Source organism: Chiloscyllium plagiosum, unplaced genomic scaffold (assembly GCF_004010195.1).
Source record: "Chiloscyllium plagiosum isolate BGI_BamShark_2017 unplaced genomic scaffold, ASM401019v2 scaf_1026, whole genome shotgun sequence".
In the NCBI taxonomy this organism is placed as follows: Eukaryota; Metazoa; Chordata; class Chondrichthyes; order Orectolobiformes; family Hemiscylliidae; genus Chiloscyllium; species Chiloscyllium plagiosum.
Genome location: NW_025214763.1, coordinates 28,823 through 46,169, shown reverse-complemented (window position 1 = coordinate 46,169; position 17,347 = coordinate 28,823). Strand labels below are relative to the sequence as shown.

Genomic DNA, 17,347 nt, shown 5'->3' with positions numbered 1-17,347 from the left:
TGTTTGTTTCCTGGGCAAGGGTTTGCAGGGTCAAGCAGTGCATGTTCACTTGTCAGTGATGTGTGTCCAGGTGATTGATTTTTAAAATCATTTTGTTTCAGTGGTTCAGTAAAGTTCCCAATGGAAAATGTGGTGTTCTTGCACTGCAACAGTATTTTCAATGATTAAAAATGCACAATCATCTCAACACCTGCATTTGGTCTTCAGTGATCCATTGTAGAATGTGCTTTGATCTTTTGGATTATGAATTCTAATCTGGAGATGAATGTCACATGTTAGGCTAGAGTTTGGACACATAATCTGGTTATTGAGTATAAATACAGAACTAGCATTCTCTTGTGGGCTTCTGAAGAATGAAAGTTAGGCAGGTGACCACTTCTTGAAAGTTAAACTTAGCCTGACTCCTTAATGGAGATGGGAGTGCTTGATTAATTCATATAGAGGCAAATGCTTTTTGAATCTACAAGAGATGTCAATAGCAGTACCCTTGGCTGAGGTGCAACTTTGCAATCAAAGTTTGAGGAATTGATCACCTCCACTGCATATCATCCACCAAGGTGGAGATCGTTCAGTCTGTCGTAGAAACGGTACCATGCCATTTGGTCCCTTGAGTCTGTTCTCAACATTTTTAATTCCTGGCTGACCTTGATGACAACTCCATTTATCTAGTTTTGACCAATATCCCTTGATAGCTCTTCCAGAATAAGAATCTGTTAATCTTCCTTATAACTTCATTTGACCAGCACTTACTGTTTTTTGGAGGAAAGCGTTCCAGATTTCGAAGCCCTTTGTGTGGGGAAAAATTGTTTCTTGACTTTTGCTCCTTTTTGGCCTAGCACATGATTTTAAATGACTGTGTTCAGGGTATCTATGCTAGAAGGATTGTTATCTGAATCCATTGTTTCAGCATTGTAAACTTAAAGTAGCGTTTGTAATCTGTCACTGGGTACATTAGATATCTGCTAATCGATCCTTTTTGGAAAGTGTGAAGTTACAGCCGCATTTGTAGGAAAACTGTCATAGCAAGTGCTGTCAGAAATGAGCTTTCAATTGTTTCCTTGTTTTTGTTGGATGAAAATGGATGCCATCCTCTCTTACCTCTTTACTGAAAGTGTCAGGTAGCAGATAAAGCTTTTGTGTTGGCACAGTTAGTGGTAGGACCCTGTTGTCCATGCGCTCTGTAGATTGTGCTGTTTTCGCATTCAACTAAGCATGTGCAAGGGCTAATAGTGCAATGAATATTGGAGTTGGCAGATCATGTTGCAGCTGTGCAGGACATTGGTTAGGCCACTTTTGGAATATTGTATGCATTTCTGGTTTCCCTCCTATCAGAAGGATGGTGTGAAACTTGAAAAGTTCAGAAAAGAATTACAAGGATGTTGCCAGGTTGGAGGATTTGAGTGACTGGGAGAGGCTGAATAGGCTGGGGCTGTCTCCTGGAAGTGTCTGAGGCTGAGGGGTGACCTTAGAGGTTTATAAAATGATAAGGGACATTGGATAGGATAAATAGACAAGGTCTTTTCCTTTGGGTGGGGGAGTCCAGAACTAGAGGACATAGGTTTAGGGTGAGAGGGGAAAGATATAAAAAGGATTTCAGGGACAACGTTTTTATGCAAAGGGTGGTGCGTGGATGGAAAGAGTTACCAGAGGAAGTGGTGGAGGCTGCTACAACTACAGCATTTAAAACGCATCTGGATGGGTATCTGAAAAGGAAGGGTTTAGGGTGATATGGGCCAAGTGCTGGCAAATGGGACTAAGTTAGATTAGGATATCTGGTCGACATGGACGAGTTGGACCCAAGGATCTGTTTCCATGCTGTACATCTGTCTCTAGTTACAGAACATCTGTAAATACTATCAGTATTTCACATCCAGTAATAAGACCACCAATGGATACATTTGCACTTATTTAAAATTATTTCAAATTATTTTCTGTACTAGTCTAATTATAAGATCCACCCGCAGACAGCATTTGAAATATTTAAAATAACTACAAATGTGCCATTTACTGACACTAGTACACTTCTTTTGTGAAAGGGACTGATTGAGTTTGTTGTCATGCTACAGATATTTCAGAAGCGCGATGCATTTGGTGCTGGACTCCCACTAGAATAGTTTGTTTACTTCAGACCTTCTGTTCTAATCTTGTTATGGGTCATTCTTGCCTCCACCACTTTACTGACCAAATCCGCCCATGGCATTGTCCTCTATTTTGACTGTGTGCCCCCTTCTCTGATGCAACAGTGTATCTTAGAAGCTTGCCAACGATGGGCATCTGCAAGCAAGCTTCTATCTTCAACTGTCATGCAGCCAACAGAGCTCATTGAATAATGATAAGGAGTAGGAGCTCTAATTGTAATCAAGGAATGCTTAGACTAATTGCAGTGCCACCAGTTGCCAGTTTGAATGAATATTTCCAAATTACAGGAAAATTGGTCAGAACCAGATCACAAAAATGAAATGAGAAAAGAATAGGCATAGCAATGAGCTGAACAAAGTAGTGCTTATGTATTTCCCAGTGGGGATTGCTGCTTTTTTAACACGTTAATTATTACCCTTTCTCTCCTCACAGGAGTCTACATCCTGATTGGTGTTGGAGCTGTGATGATGATTGTCGGGTTTCTTGGTTGCTACGGTGCCATCCAGGAATCCCAGTGCATGCTGGGAACGGTAAAGCACACTGATTCCTTTCTTTGGCTCTGTTATTGTTGAGTTTTTGGAGACCTTTGGCTCCAGAACAGTGATCTGATACCTGCCTTTAGTTCACTGCTACAATCTGCAATCTCTGTTACTGGATAAACTCCCTTTTACTACTTGCAGGTTTTTAAGTGTTTGAAAGCATTGTAGAAATGCATATCACAGATGGTCAATTCATCCTGTTCTTTAGCACCTGACCTACAGATGCTCATCATTACTGGGTACAACAGAATGAGTATCTGTACAATGTAATTGGCACTTATTCAATTTATACATGTGCCTAAAAATGCTGAAATAGGATTTATTCACAAGGACAGTGGAGAATAGCAGGCCTGATTCTGTTTGGAATCCTTTCCTCAGCAAGGAGGCTGATTAGATTAGATCAGATCAGCTTTAACCCAGGATAGGCCAGAAATCAAACTCCTAGATATTTGACAATATTTGCCACCACAAGTGCATTGTGAATGGTTGACTTTATAGCTTTAACTAAAGCATGGTTCATGAGTAGTGTTGTGGCCTTCATCACAAAGTCTTACCTTTGATCATTCTTTTTTTTTCTCTATTCCTTCATTTTCAACTCATTTTTTTTTTTTTAAATGTCCTTGACTGCTCAAAGCATGGTTCATGAGTAGTGTTGTGGCCTTCATCACAAAGTCTTACCTTTGATCATTCTTTTTTTTTCTCTATTGCTTCATTTTCAACTCATTTTTTTTTAAATGTCCTTGACTGCTCATACCTCACCCTCCATTCTACCAACCCCTAAGGGCCTCTGCACTCAATGATTCCTCATCCTCACTGATATCAGTCTTCAATTCAGCTTTTTTCAGTCTTGTTTCTCAACCAGTGTCCTCTGTTATTTCCAAAACCTCACCTCAGGTTCCTATTCTACCATATTCACTTTGATCATGCCAGCTCCTGTGGCTTCTCTCCTGTGCTCTAATGCCTACAAAGCCGCCTTTGTAAAGGTATTATGCTTTCCCATTTCAGTCCCACTTCTTTATCATTTATTAGACTGAGTTGTACAACGATCAACATCTGATGGGTCAGATGCTGATCATTTAATCTTGTCGATTCAACAGTTACTACACCTCCCCCAATGACCTCTCTTCCTGCTCCTGTATACCTCTGTACAGAATGAATACTGTGATAGTTGGCCTTCCATCTAACCTCCACACACATCAAATGCAGCCCTTAAGAGTCTGATATCCTGCATTAATCCTACCTACCCATTATCACAAACTCTCGCCCAATTTTTTGAGTGCACACGTTTTTGCCTTTTTTATTTGCTCAATATTGGCTATTGTAATTTCTGCTGAATGGGTCCTTTCACTATGGTATCCCTTCTTTGCATGATTTTTCTTAACCCAGCTATTAACTCTGACTTTCAACACTCTTCCCATTAGCTGTGGTTTCTCATTATACCCTTATGAGAGCTGTTGATATTACATCTTTTAAGTGATTAATAACCACATTTTTTCATTAAACCATTGAGCAAACATTCCTTGCAGTCACCATGATTGTGTACCCCTTGGTGCTTTGTGTACATGGCCTTTATGAGCTATTTTGGGTTAACACACCCATCCTTCTAAGTGTGACTAGTTTTGAGGTATTGTTAAGATCTGATGTCATTTTGAGTTTCTTGTTATGAGAAGCACATCTCCAGCCGTGTTGGCAGTTTTGGAGTGATTGCAAAAAGCAGCTGGCTAGCTTCTGCAGTGATGTAAGTCTGTATTATATGGAGTGTCTTGTACCACAGGGTACTAAGCTCTCCATGCTGCCCATGAATGCTAGTCATTGAAACAAGCTGAAATGCTGCTGCAGTGCTTGAAATAGTTTTTCATTCTCCAATGTAGATGCAGACATAGACTAGAGGTGTTTGAATCGAAGCAGTAACATGTTTTCAGTCCCACTGCTGCAATCCTGTTTATTGTTGATAAATTATTTTTTCCGTATAGAATCCCTTCAGTCCACCAGTCCACATCGACCCTCTGAAGAGTAACCCACCCAGGCCCATTCCCCAATCCTACTATTCTACATTTACCCTGACTAATGCACCTAACCTACACATCCTTGAATACTTTGGGCAATTTAGCATGGCCAATTCACCTAACCTGCAGATCTTTGGACCGTGGGAGGAAACTGGCAAAATGTACAAATTCCACGCAGACAGTCGCCAGACACTGGAATCGAACCTAGGTACCTGGCACTGTGAGGCAGCAGTGCTAATCACCTGAGCCACTGTGCTGCCCATGTGCTTGGATCTTCTGTCCCTCCTTAATAATAAACTTCACTTTTTGTACTGACCTGTCTGTGGTAGAAATTTCAATCATCATAGTCCTACTACTGGAATGTTACCCTGAGTCCTTGCACTTTGTTCATCCTTACTGTATGACTGTGTCCATTTCCTACTTTCCTTTTGTGAAGTGTTTTGTTTATTTTAATGGCACGATACACTTTAATAGATTCTATTGTTAGTTGCAATAAGCAGATTGGTTCAAAGCCCATGTAGTGTAATATTCCAGTGCAGGTTTTAGTAACTGGAGCTGCATTAATGTTTTTTTTTCCTCTTTTAAATTCCATCAGTTCTTCGCCTGTCTGGTGATCCTATTTGCTTGTGAAGTGGCTGCTGGGATCTGGGGATTTGTAAACAAAGATGAGGTTGGTATTTTGGTCACCCCCAAATGTACTGAGATTACAGAAAAAATGGAGAGAGATTACTAAATCTTGTACCTCCCACTTCAAGTCGTTCTCTACACCCAGCCCACTGAGTACAAGTTCTTATACTACAGAAAACTGGCAAGGTCTAGCTGACCTTATACTGGGGAAGGGAAAAGACTTAATGATACTGGAGTGGGAGACTGTCAAGCCATGTATTAGTGGGTCAGGGCAGCACTTCAAAATTGTGAATTTGTATGCAACTTCTGGGTGAGAGGTGGGATTAGTGGATCATAAATGTAAGGAAACTATGAAGCTTACAGCATCTTATTTGGGGTGGGTGTGTCGGTGGAGATGGTGTTTGGATACTTGTAGAGGGAAAGCTGCAGGAACCTGGTACAAGGGAATAAGAGGAGCAGGGAATTCTATAGCCACCTGGCACTCATTGGTCCCATCTTGTGCTACTTCTCAGTTGAGATACCAGAGGGTTGCCACCAGCAATTTTGGAGCTGGAGTTCAGCAAGCCTCACTGAACATAGGAAAGAGTGAAAATATTGGGCATAATAATGGAATCTCCTGGATGATGTGCTGCTGGCAGGACATAGGTCCTTTCCGTAGAGAAAACAGTCAATGAATGAAAGATGTTTGTCTCTTGGGTTATGGTGCCTGTGGTATTGTGGACAGAGGATGTTACAGTTGAGATAGTTGAGGTCTTGTGTTGCCCCAGATAGAAAACATTTTTCACTTATTTAACCTAAGCTTTGATATTTTTTCCCCACCCCGCCCCCCGTACAGGTAGCTGAGGAGCTGAAAATGTTTTACAACCAGGCCTCTGTGGCTTATCATACACCATTGCAAAACGCAGAGAAGAAAGAGCAAGCTAAAGCAGTATTGATTGCAATGCACAAGGCGGTGAGACACATATATTCTCAATTATGTTACTTAATTCAAGAAGTTCTGCCTGACCGTGAATGTCCATTTGTCACCTGTTGCTGGGGACTATTTAGATTTTGCTGTTTCTGCCTGTGTCGAGTGTTTTATCCATTTTCTCCAATGGGACACTGGGGAGATTACTCTCCAACATGTCCACATTACAAAGGGCCAGAACGTTCAGATTTTTAAAGACAGCAGTTTGTCATTTCTTTTGGGTTTGTGCTGAACTTATGCCAAGAGTACAGAAAAAACCTGTGAACAATTCTCATTTTTATTTTTTATTTTGCTGTTGTAGATAGGAAGCTGTTGTATCTGTACATTTCTCTCCCCTCAGCAAGGGAAAGGGATGTCACTTTGCTACTGCTGTTTATGAATTTGTTTCAGTTGGGAGAGGTGGGAAGCTTATCTCACTTCTATTCAGCATTGGATTAGAACTTGTATCATTAACTTCTAGTTCAGTGAAAGAAAAATTATATTGTCATTTACACATTGCATGAGAAGGAGCTGGGGCTTCTGATTCCTCAGGAATGAGAGCTCCTGATGAAAGGTTCCAACCTGAAACGTCGACTGCCCTGCCCCTGTAATGCTACTTGACCGGCTGTGCTTTTTCCAGCTCCACACTTTTATCGAATGAGATACCTCAGCCTTACTGTATCGCATGGAGCTGGTCAGAGTTTGTTCACCCTTCTCCCCAACATACAATGGAGAGAATGGATTCTGTTAATATTGCCAAGCTCCTGAGTCTTGCCAATCAGGAAGCACTTCATATGTGGCTAAGGTGGGCAGGATGGGGAAATGGGGGATGATGTGCAAGAAAAGGAAATGTTAGTGCAGAAGGCCAATTTTCATGTTTCTATGCTTAGAGGATTAATTTAGTAATAACAAAATCATGAAGGCTCTTTAACATAGCCCTGACTGCACTCCTGACAGGTAATCTAGGAAAGGAGCGAGGAAACTCTAGGCATTGAGGAATTGAGATGGAGTTGCGTTACAGGGCCAATACTACATATAGTAAATGTAAGCACCTGGGAATGACATGTCTTATGGTGGGGATGCTGATATTCATAGTGCTACTTGCAATGTTACAGGTCAGACCCTTCGGATGATTAGCTATGCTTGCAATGATACATGCAGATGTGTTGTCAGTTATGTTGTGCTGCAGCATCCTTGTGGTAGACTTGTAGATTTGTTCATATTAGCTTATTACTAATGGTTATCCTATCCAGGCTGGTTCATATTCCAATTTACTTGAGTAATTTCTCTTTCTGAACCCCCCCGCATCAGCTGGACTGCTGTGGAGCCAACACACTGAACAAGTTTATGACGACTGAGCTGTGTCCCAAACAGACAGGAGTGGGTCTGCTCACTAAAGTAAGTACCTGCTAATTCTCTTGGTGTTTGCATACCTTTAACTATCTATTAGTTCTAGAGCTGGTTTGAAGCCCTAATTTATTTTTTACTCAAACTCCTTAGGAAAAGCTGTTATCTGGTGGTTTAAGTACTTGGCCACAAGACACTATTCTGATTTGTCTTGTTAGCTGGGACTAGGTCTACGATGTTATAATGAATCTATGGGCTAAAGAAGGGAAATTTGTGGAGGGCCTATTTGTGAGGTGTTTTTCTGGCAAATGACAAATGTTGGAAAAGTTTAAGATAAGGAAAGGGTGTGATGCTATCCATGGGAATTAGCTGTCTGACACTTGCTGTTCAGGTCCATCAGCAAAGGACATTGGACCAATATATCCCAGAGGACATGTAATTAGTGTCTGTGTAGCTGTGGGCAATTGGGAGTCAATGCCTTCAGGAGAAGTGGGTGAAAAGTGGAGCAGAATGTTCTAGTCAAATATTTTCTAGTTTAGTTTTTAAAATATCATACACTCTTTCCAGTTAGTGTATCAATAAAGTATTTCCAACTTAATCTGCAACAATGAAGCAAATTACACCCATGGTTTTGACCTGAATCCCAGGAAAAAAAGAACTTTGTTCTGTACCAAGTGTCAGGAAGCTGACTATCCATCTTGCATGTCCCCATTTAACAGCTAAATGGCTCCACCAGGTGGCAGCTTGACAATGGTATCTTATGAGCAAAAGGTGGAGAGAAATGAGAGACTCCATTTTTCTCTCATTTTTCTCTCTCCTCCACCCTGTACCAATGCCCCGTCCAAAAAACCCTGAAGCTTGCAAATAGTTCATAAATGTACATGTAATTGGAAGCAAAAAAATCACGTGGTCAAATTTTTATTGTAGTAATTTCACGGGGGTAGGTGTGCAGAATGGCTGAAGATAGGGAAAGCAAATCTTATACACTTAATGGTAAGGTCCTAGGGAGTGTTGCAGAACAAAGAGACCTTGAAGTGCAGGTTCATAGCTCCTTGAAAGTGGAGTCGCAGGTAGATAGGATAGTGAAGAAGGCGTTTGGTATGCTTTCCTTTATTGGTCAGAGTATTAAGTACAGGAGTTGAGAGGTCATGTTGCGGCTGTACAGGACATTGGTTAGGCCACTGTTGGGATATTGTGTGCAATTCTGGTCTCCTTACTATCGTAAAGATGTTGTGAAACTTGAAAGAGTTCAGAAAAGATTTACAAGGATGTTGCCAGGGTTGGAGGATTTGAGCTATAGGGAGAGGCTGAACAGGCTGGGATTGTTTCCCTGGAGCGTTAGAGGTTGAGGGGTGACCTTATAGAGATTTACAAAATTGACAGGCATGGATAGGGTAAATATGCAAAGTCTTTTCCCTGGGATCGGGGAGTCCAGAACTAGAGGGCATAGGTTTAGGGTGAGAGGGGAAAGATATAAAAGAGACCTAAGAGGCAACTTTTTCACGCAGAGGGTGGTACATGTATGGAATGAGCTGCCAGAGCATGTGGTGGATGCTGGTACAATTGCAACATTTAAAAGGCATTTGGATGAGTATATGAATAGGAAGGGTTTGGAGGGATATGGGCTGTGTGCTGGCAGGTGGGACTAGATTGGGTTGGGATATCTGGTCGGCGTGGACAGGTTGGACCGAAGGGTCTGTTTCCATGCTGTACATCTGACTCTATAAAAAGGCATTTTAAATCACTTAAGTTCAAACCACTTGTCTTCTAGCCTATTTTCCCACAACATTTTGGATACCTATTAGTTTGCCTGGCATTTTAGCGTTAGACAAAGTATCATTGGTTTGATGCAATTCCAACTTCAGAGCAGTTATGTACCATTTTACTACTTGATGTACCTCCATGAGATTTTGAAATTATCTTCACCATTATTTTCTTCAAGTTAATTCTAAGCACTCTTGTCTCCATCTGTTTCTCACACACTTGTGCTTCCTCTGCTCTGTCATCTCATTTGGGCTCAGGATAGTCATGGGTTAGAACCCTTCTCCAGGGCATTACATAATCTAGGCTGAAGTCAGTGCAGTACTGAGTGCAGGTGTAACTCGCTCCAGATGCCATACGCTGGACAGTCAGTACTCAGATCTTCTGGTACTGATCTTATACAAAATTTGTTGGTGAACAGTTGCTCCCGGTGAGGTCTCTTCTATATTGGGGAGACTGCACTGCCTCCTCACAGAGCACTTTAGGGAATATCTCCGGGACACCCACACCAATCAACCCCACCGCCCTGTGGCCCAACATATCAACTCCCCCCTCCCACTCTGCCGAGGACATGCAGGTCCTGGGCTGCCTCCGTCGCCTCACCCTTATCACCCAATGCCTGGAGGAAGAATACCTCATCTTCAACCCCAGGGCATCAATGTGGACTTCACCAGTTTCCTCATTTCTCTTCCCTTTACCCCCCCCCCCTCAAACCTTACCCCAGTTCCAACCTTCCAGCTCAGCACTGTCCTCATGACCTGTCCTGCCTGCCAATCTCCATCCCCACCCCCATTCACCTATTGTACTCTTTGCATTTTAAAGACTGGGTGATAAGGGTGAGGCGACGGAGGCAGCCCAGGACCTGTACTTTCCTATTCCACCCGTCTTTTGTTTGCATTTATATACTGCAAACCTTTTCACAGTGCCTGCACATCCCGAAGTATTTTTGTAATGTAGTTACTGATCTATTACATGAAAGACTATGGTCAAGTGCACACAGCAAGCTTCGAAAAACAGGAGTGAAATCAACAATCAGATAATCTATTATAGTGATTTTTCTTTGAGGTATATTTACCAAGATACCAGGGAGGCCATCCTTGCTGCCTCTTTAAAGATTGTGCGCTGTGGGATATTTAATGTACAACAGCTGTCACACCTTCAGTCCTCATTGGACTGCTGGTCTATTTTAGTTTCTGATAGAATTTGAACCCGTAATGTTCAGATTTGAATTAGTGCTACAAACTGACCTAAGGTATCCAAGATAAGGTTCGATAATACCATCTAGGTCTTACCTTTGCTCAGATATTCAGTTCTTTTGTTTTTCTTTACACTCTTAGTTGGTGACTGGGGCTGACTGACTTTACCCCATCCATGGCCTAATGCTGTAAATTCAGAGGAATATACCATAACAATCAACCCTGGTCACCAACTAACAACATAAAATACTTGACAGTAATACAGGACAAGTTAGACAGATCACGTTTCACTTTTGCGGTTGGTTGCTCAAAAATATGCACACGAGGCTGCAGGTGTACTTTTAACAATAGGTCATAAGTCCATTACACAAGAAAAATACTGTTATCTATAAATACACAGTTAGAAATGCCACCATCAAAATTAAATTTCAACCTTCTCCCAAGACCTTTCATTGTGGATACTCAATCCCAAAGATATATCATTCTTATCTCAGGTTTATAAATCCTAACTTTTTTTTCCCCTTGCTAGAGACAGTTCATCATTATTTATTTCCAAGTCTACTACTATGACTCTCTCTTTGTAATGGCGTAAAATTTTCAGTTCCAACAACTTGAAAGATTTCGATCTGAATTCTTTTGGTTTTGAAGTTCCACAGACTTCAGCCACTTCTGGGGTGACTGGTATCCCTGTTAGCAGCTCTCTTCTGTACTGAACTGATGGAGTTATCCTGAGCTAGAACTTTGAACCTTCTGTTTTAAAATTAAAACTAAACTAATTGCCCCATGTGTTGTCCTGCTTATTGTAAACTCAACAATATAAACATTTTATTCTATATCAGTACAGGTGTTCTAACAAATACTCTTCAGTCACATTCTTGCTTCCAACTGACTTTCAGCTTTAGAAATAAACCTTCAGAGAACTGTCCCACATACATTTTGAAATCCAAATCACAAAAATAACACATTTATTGCCATTTTAGCTAAGAAAAGTTTGTGAATCAAATAAAAATTGAAGTAGAATGATAGAATGTTTAATAACCTGTGGATCAAACACATTGACATTCCTGTTCTTTATTCAACATACCTAAGACGAACAGCCATAAGCCCCATTTTCTTTTCTTTTAGAAAGCTTGAATGATTGGAGCTGTAGAATTGGGTCTCCCACATGAAGTGGGAATAACTTCAGGTAGTGAATTAAAATAAACACAATGAATCCAGTTACAATTTCCATCCACGTATTGCTGAATCATTTAGTGGCTTACTTGACAAATCAAGTGATGAGAGCATTGAGAGTTATTTGTGGAATACTGTAATTTTCCAGATAGTTACAATGATTGATAGCCAGCCTGGCTCAAGTGCATTACTAACGTGATTTTGGTTTCTTTAGATGGACTGTCACACACGGATTGACCAGCTGTTTACAAAGAAACTGTACATCATTGGGATTGCTGCTGTCATTGTTGCAGTCATCATGGTATGAACCTTTTTTTAAGTCTAACAGCAGGAATCCCAGATAATGCAGGGAGTTTATGCAGAAAATTTTTCTTGATGTTCATCTTGTAAAGAACAGGAAGACAAAAGTCACTAGTCCCTTTTTCCTTTGGAGTCCTGGTTTGAATGAATCAAAGGTGATGAATCATAAGATTATAGAAGTGCAAGACCATCTTTACTCACCTGAAATACTGTTACTTGAATAACGTCTAAGTGACTTAATATGGTTTCTCATCAATATGGGTTCATAGCATAATTCTTAATTCAGCAGTGATGGCATGAAAATGAGCAAGTTTAGATTTAATGTGCCTAATCATTGTGAAGCTTGAATCTTTCTCCAGTGCCTGCATGCATGTTTTCTGCCAGTTTTGCTGGATAGAGATTAGAAATATCTCTTTTTGAAAGAGCTGAGATCCAGGTGCAGATCAGGAATTAAGGAACACTTTGACGATCTAATTCAGCTAGGACTTAACTGATATTGCAACTCTTGTAATAAGTATCTTATTGTATAATTAATTTCTTTCTCTCTCCACTTCAGATTCTCGAGATGATTTTCAGCATGGTGCTGTGCTGTGGGATCCGAAATGCCTCTGTGTACTAAAGGGGCCCCTTCTGCTGCCACTCACTGGATCCTCTGTGAGCGCAGCTGAAAGAAAAGCTTTGTAGTGGAGTAGATCCCATCATAAGATGACCCCTAAACTAATCTTATTGTCTGTGATGTTGCCACTTTTTAAAATATATATAATGTTTCTTTATATATTAAAAAAAAAAATTTCCTGGCATTGACGGTTCTCCTCTGGGTCTCCATGCTGCAGTTTCCACTAGAGGAATCTGTGTGCAGTTGACACCTGGTACCCACCCATCAAGTCCACAGCAAGTAAATCACCAACTTCAAAGAGCTTGTATGCTGCAGCACAGTTGTAATTGTTTGGATATGAAGATTATTTAAGGAAAAGGATTGGATGCCCATTATGCTACAGGAGGGGGCTCAGCGCTCCTTTTGATCTGAAGCTTTGGGTTCCTCAAACAGATGAATATGAACATTTTAGATACTAAAGTTATTGGAATTCAGTTTTTAAGAAAAATTGACTGTTTCTGGCAACTGCATCAGCTGTGAACCGTCTATGATCAGTGTGCACTCAAATGGTGCAAACTTTCCAAAATGAATGTACTGATTTTAAAGTATTGATTTTTCTTCCCGTTGTACTGCAGGTACCTTTTTTTTAAAAAAGTATATGTGTTACCTAACCGGTGCAGTGAGTAACTCATGAAAGGGGCTGGTTAAAATTTGTACCTGGCCTATTATTGCGCTTTTTGCTCTTGCATACCATTTGTACATTTATATAAACGTAGCTCTGAATGAACTAAAGGAAATTTTGGCCGTGCCCCCACCCGGTCTCCTGTATTTTAATGTCTTGTGTATCAATGTAAACTAAAAGTAGATCATCCTTCCTGTATCATTTCAGGCAAGTTTTTTTTATATCAGGGTTTCTGATACTGTGGGGTCTATCTGCTTAACTTCCAGCCTGTGTTTTGTGGGATACCTTCAACTTGAAGGTCTTGCTGGTTATCTGGTGGTTTGAAAAATTCCATGTGTATAAGCTTTGATGCCTTGCTTTCAGCTTCAGTCAGATTGCAGTTTTTTTTACTGTAAAGTGCTGTTAATTATGGTATTCTAACCTAAAAGGAATAATTAAAAACAAATCTGGGCACTTGTACTTTTCATAATCCAATTCTACACTGACCATTTGAACACTGATATTATTATGGGAAATTATGCTGTGGTTCTGCCAGAGTAAACATTAGAACATAAACCTGAAACCCACCTCTCTAAAGCTGCTCCATAATGTGCCTAGAACCATAAACCTGTCCCTGCAAATGTGTTCTTAAAAGTCCAATAGTCTCCTTGTCAAACCTGATTGGGGTTTCAATGAGTTGATCAAAAGGATGACTAAACACAAGCTGGATATTTATCAAGATCATTTGTTATCTTGAGAAACATTCAAATTGGTAATGCATTCAGTTGCTGCCCATGTTCAAAAAGAAAGCAAATGATTGGTTAGCAGGCAACTAATGAGAACAATCTTAACTTAGTCCTGCTCCAGCCTCCATTGTCAGATGTTCCTTGTAAATCAGGTGGGAGCATCTATAATGCAAACTTCCCCATTTCCCCACACCAATTAAAACATGTACAATTTTTGTTTGTAAAGCGTAGGCACGTTTGTCCAATAATGATTTTATACTTTGTGTTAAGTCTGGATCAGTGTGTACTTAGCAACAGTGAGGTCATCCCAGTAATGCACTGACAATTTGTTCAATGTTCTGGTAAATTAGAAAAATAATAAGGATTTTCAATTATGGTTCTTCTGATTTTAAGTTGGCAGTAGAGACATGGTTATCACTCAGGCCTGTTGTTACCCAGGGGAGTTCTGATAAGTACTTATTTGCTGCTGCTTTTATACAGCAGTGATTTCAGAAGGAATTGGCTGTTTTGATTGTGATGAAAATGTCTGAGTTGGATTGAACCATTGTACACATTGGGTTATACTAAGTGTAATGTCCCATAAATTTAGCATGTCTGCATCCAGTGGGTTTGTATACAACCTGCCTGTCCTGTGAATACATAACAATAAAGATCACCTCCTTTAACACAGCTTTGACTCTAGTATGTTTATGCTGTGCCCTGGACTCTGTGCCACACACTTTCTCCCGCTTTTCTGCATTAGGAATGTAGCATTTCACTTTATTGGTATTAAACATTAGGGTCATGTATGTATACATATGCCTGTGTTTCTCCAATTCTCTAGAGTGCCTGTTGTCTGTTTAATTTGTCAATTTCCTAGCCTGTGGCGCAATTAATTTAGTACTAACCTAGAGACTGTTTGGAGAGTGAAAATAAGATTTAATCTAATTTTGTATAAAATATTTGCAATAACCTACCAGTCTAGCAAGATTTGAGACAGATCAAAGGCACATAGTTAATCAACTGATCTATTCTGCCATGTGCTCAAGTTTCCTCCCACAGTCCCAAAATGTGCAGGTTAGGCAAATTGGGCAATTTAGCATAACCATTGTGTCCAGGAATGTGCAGGCCAGGTGGGCACAATGGGTGAAATGCAAGGTTTACAGGATAGGGTTGGAATCTGGGTCGGATGCCCTTCAGAAGGTTTGTGCAGACTGGATAGTCTAGTGCCTCTCTGCATCTAGTGACTATATTTGAACTAGTGTTTAACCAGTTTTCCTCTTTTATTTGATGGTGCGGTTCCACAGACACGACAGCTTCTGATATCTCAGTACTGGACATTTTTTTTTTTCCCTCAATCTTGAAATTACATTGAATCCAACCATGGTGCAATTCATTAGGCACTGAGACAAGTTGTGGCAAAAGGCAAGGCCAGGAATCTGAGGTCAGCTTATCAGGTATTGAACCCTTCATTCATCACAGAAAATGTCTCACTGAGCAGCACTTTTATCCATTTCTGGGCTTGTAGGTACAACTGATGAAGCAGTGACAGCTGCATCCTGATTTAAATGAACTGCAAATGCATAAATGCCTACTTGATACTTGATATCACTAAGTGATATAGGACGATCCTAATGATTTGAGACATGTTAATGTTGAATAGGCGAGCTGGTTGCACTCAGTGAATGTGGTAAATACTGGATCACTGTTCCAACAGCTAGCATTGGTTTATTCAGTACGATCAGCTGAGCTAGGATAGATGAGAAATTTCTTTGAGGTTAGTGAATCTGGATTTTTTTTTCTTAACTAGAGAAGCTGCAGAGATCTGGCAGTTAAGTATTCAAGGCTAAGATAAACTGATCTTAACTAGTATGGAAATCAAAGGTTATAGGGGTGCAGCAAAGGGAGTTGAGGATTAGCTAAGGCCTACTTCTACATTTTATGATCCTGCTGCAACTAGACAGATGTGAAATGTGTAGGATATTAGATGATATAACACTGTGCACTTCCAGTTTCCAATGACAAATTTCCAGCATACAAAAAATCGTAACCATTCTTTGAACTGATACTTGTGTTGAGCACCTTTGGTAGCACAGTAGTAACTGTATAAGCATAAGTGATGGTACACTATAGTACAACATATTAGCATAATATCCATTATGCTAATGGATGTGCTATTCTAGCATTTTCTACACTACTTCCTGCAATTACTAATGACAATATGCTTCAAATTACTAGCACAGCAATGGCTTGACTTAGTTCAGTTTTATTGAAATTACTTCCTGCATGCACCTACCCACTCAGCTTTAATATTTCATTGGCATTTAATGGATTATACAGAGATTCCTGAAAAATTCAGGAGCTCCAGAGTTTACATCTCCTGTGAGCCCATCTTTTGAGAATAGTCACTTTTTGATCTGCTCAATCAGCCATGGTGAGGGTATTTCCAATATCACATACTCAAACTTGCTCCTATCTCAAAGTACCTCCTATTGGATTCACTAATCTTACCATGAATTAAAACATTGTTTTTGTAGGGAGAAAAAAAGTGCTGAAATAATGTGATAAGAAAGGATGGTACTGTTACAGTGACTCAATCTCATTATTGGACATAGGGAGACCTGGAGACTGAATTCACCCTTCTCAAATATCTGAGAATTTACAATTGAGTAATGCAAACCAGAATATCAAATTTTTCTGCATGTTTTAATTATAAACTAAACTGTTAATAGCTAAGAAAATGCAATGCTCTGAAGAGTTCTGTTGAGCATCAACCAATCTTTTCTTTCTCTTTTTAGCCTCTTAGATCTGCTATACACTTCCACTATTTTTAAATTGTACAGAAAGCACACCAAAGGCCTTAATCTTCTAAATCCCTTTCTGTAAGTCATTTATCCACGTGCTGAATTGTGCATAGATGTGCTTTCCCAAAGAAAGATAATGACAACTTGCATCAAATGGGACAGTTCTGTATTTCTTCCACTGAATGGACTCTAATAAAGGAAAACTGAAGATGACAGTTGGGAAACAATTAAATAAAATGTGGCCATATAATTTAACATCAGTTACAAAAAAGACTGTGCAGGAAAATTTGACAACTAAGTGGACAATGCTAAGAAATTGAAAGGTGGTGACAGTTTCAGTAACAAGCAGACAAATCAAACCTTCAATGTTGTGCTACAAGTAAATCTCCATATCACAATGGTATTATTTTCATTGCAAACACTGAAACAGGATCATACTGCAAGTCCAGTATCTCCACTGCTTAATGCTGACTACTTAATTTTGTCACGAACTTTCACAAATCATATGAAAGACAGACAAGCAGAGGA

At 40.0% G+C, this 17,347-nt stretch overlaps 1 protein-coding gene across 1 annotated transcript; it reads left to right on the top strand.

The window, feature by feature from the left end:
- The first annotated feature begins 2,570 nt into the window (after positions 1–2,570).
- Positions 2,571–14,705, top strand: LOC122548023 (CD81 antigen-like). Its single transcript, XM_043686582.1, has 6 exons — positions 2,571–2,669; positions 5,280–5,354; positions 6,147–6,263; positions 7,569–7,655; positions 11,949–12,035; positions 12,591–14,705. Exons 1-6 carry the CDS (start codon positions 2,604–2,606, stop codon positions 12,651–12,653), a joined length of 495 nt encoding a protein of 164 aa, XP_043542517.1. The 5' UTR covers positions 2,571–2,603; the 3' UTR covers positions 12,654–14,705.
- The last annotated feature ends 2,642 nt before the right edge of the window (positions 14,706–17,347 follow it).

Excerpts from the sequence above, each read along its gene's own strand:
- LOC122548023 (XM_043686582.1), top strand. The coding sequence starts at position 2,604 with ATGATGATTGTCGGGTTTCTTGGTTGCTACGGTGCCATCCAGGAATCC. Across the intron at positions 2,670-5,279 it reads CCCAGTGCATGCTGGGAACG|TTCTTCGCCTGTCTGGTGAT; the intron begins GTAAAGCACACT and ends AAATTCCATCAG. Across the intron at positions 12,036-12,590 it reads TCATTGTTGCAGTCATCATG|ATTCTCGAGATGATTTTCAG; the intron begins GTATGAACCTTT and ends TCTCCACTTCAG.